The sequence below is a fragment of the Polistes canadensis genome, unplaced genomic scaffold (genome assembly GCF_001313835.1).
Source record: "Polistes canadensis isolate GaletaPanama2010 unplaced genomic scaffold, ASM131383v1 scaffold_382, whole genome shotgun sequence".
Lineage (NCBI taxonomy): Eukaryota > Metazoa > Arthropoda > Insecta > Hymenoptera > Vespidae > Polistes > Polistes canadensis.
Genome location: NW_014569929.1, coordinates 75,856 through 77,187, shown reverse-complemented (window position 1 = coordinate 77,187; position 1,332 = coordinate 75,856). Strand labels below are relative to the sequence as shown.

At 29.7% G+C, this 1,332-nt stretch overlaps 1 protein-coding gene across 2 annotated transcripts in view; it reads right to left on the bottom strand.

Annotated features, from left to right (window-relative positions):
* LOC106792132 (prolactin-releasing peptide receptor-like) overlaps positions 1-1,332 on the bottom strand; it is a 7,603-nt gene that overhangs the window by 2,717 nt on the left and 3,554 nt on the right. Inside the window, exon 2 of one of the 2 annotated variants that reach the window (XM_014758298.1) lies at positions 218-1,029. In XM_014758298.1, coding sequence (XP_014613784.1) covers positions 218-979 — 762 coding nt within the window. In that variant the 5' untranslated portion in view covers positions 980-1,029. Of the gene's footprint in view, positions 1-217; positions 1,327-1,332 lie in introns of those variants that run through there. The other variant, XM_014758297.1, reaches the window with a different exon arrangement.

Genomic DNA, 1,332 nt, shown 5'->3' with positions numbered 1-1,332 from the left:
AAACTCATATATATTAATTTAATAATTATATATATTATATAAATATTTATATATTTATATATCTTATATATTATATAAATATTTAAAATATATAAATATAGGGTAAAAGTTGAGATAAAGTATATAATTGGTATGAAAATTTGGTGAAATGAAATTAAAAAAAGAAAAAACATTCATTGATGAAAAAAAGAAATCAAGAATACTTTAAAATAATCACCTGTTTGAATTCCTTGCGAAAATTGTCGTTTAACCAGGCGTAGAGGAATGGATTGTAACAGGTGCTACTCATGGCAAGACAATGAGTAGTAAAAAAGAACAATCCGTAATAAGACCACTCGTTGGCAGTTGGATAAAAATCGTCGACGATGTTAACGATATTCAATGGTAGCCAAGAAAAACCAAAAATAATAACCATGGCTATCAACATTCTATTCGTACGTTTTTTCCTTTCGCGATCTGTTTCCTCCCGTTTGCTACTTTTGCTGCCGGGTTTCGAACGTGCCCTATTATTTAATTTAATCCATACGCATATGTAACAAATAGTAATAACGCAACACGGCACGAGAAATTGTAATATCGTTGTAAACGAGCTAAATAATTTACGAAATGGCTCACTCGGCCATTGTTCTTCGCAATAGGTGTGCGGTTCTACGAATTGCATATAAAATCCATATGGCAATGTTAAAAGTAATGCAATTATCCATATACCAAATATAATAATCCAACATATTTCAATTTTCATACGTGGATGAAAGGGATACAATATAACAAGGAAACGATCTATGGCTATACTTGTTAATGTCCATGTACTGATATATACGCTAACACCTTGAGCGTATGGTACTAAATGACACAACATTCTTCCAAATATCCAACCACCCAGGAACGTGTATAATGGTGTAAATGGTACTGCCAATACGCACAACAATAAATCGCTGAATGCCAAATTAGTGATAAATAAATTCGTTACTGTTTGCATTTGACGATTACGTAAAACAACGTAACAAACCAATACGTTACCGAATACACCTAATATAAATATATTACCGTAAAATATGCAAAATATTATTTGTACGCTTAAATTAGACATTATTAAATCGTATGATAGGTTGCTCGTATTATCGTAATTAGTATAATTATCGTAATTGCTAGAATTATTATCGATAATACCGTTGTTTATTTCCATTATTATCAAAATTGTTTAGTTTTATTGTATTTTTATTTTCTATGGTATATACACGAATCTACGAATCCTTGTTTTCAATCTTTATTTCTATCTTTCTTTCTCTCTGCAATTAAATTTATCTCTCTCTCTCTTTTCTTTTTTTTTTT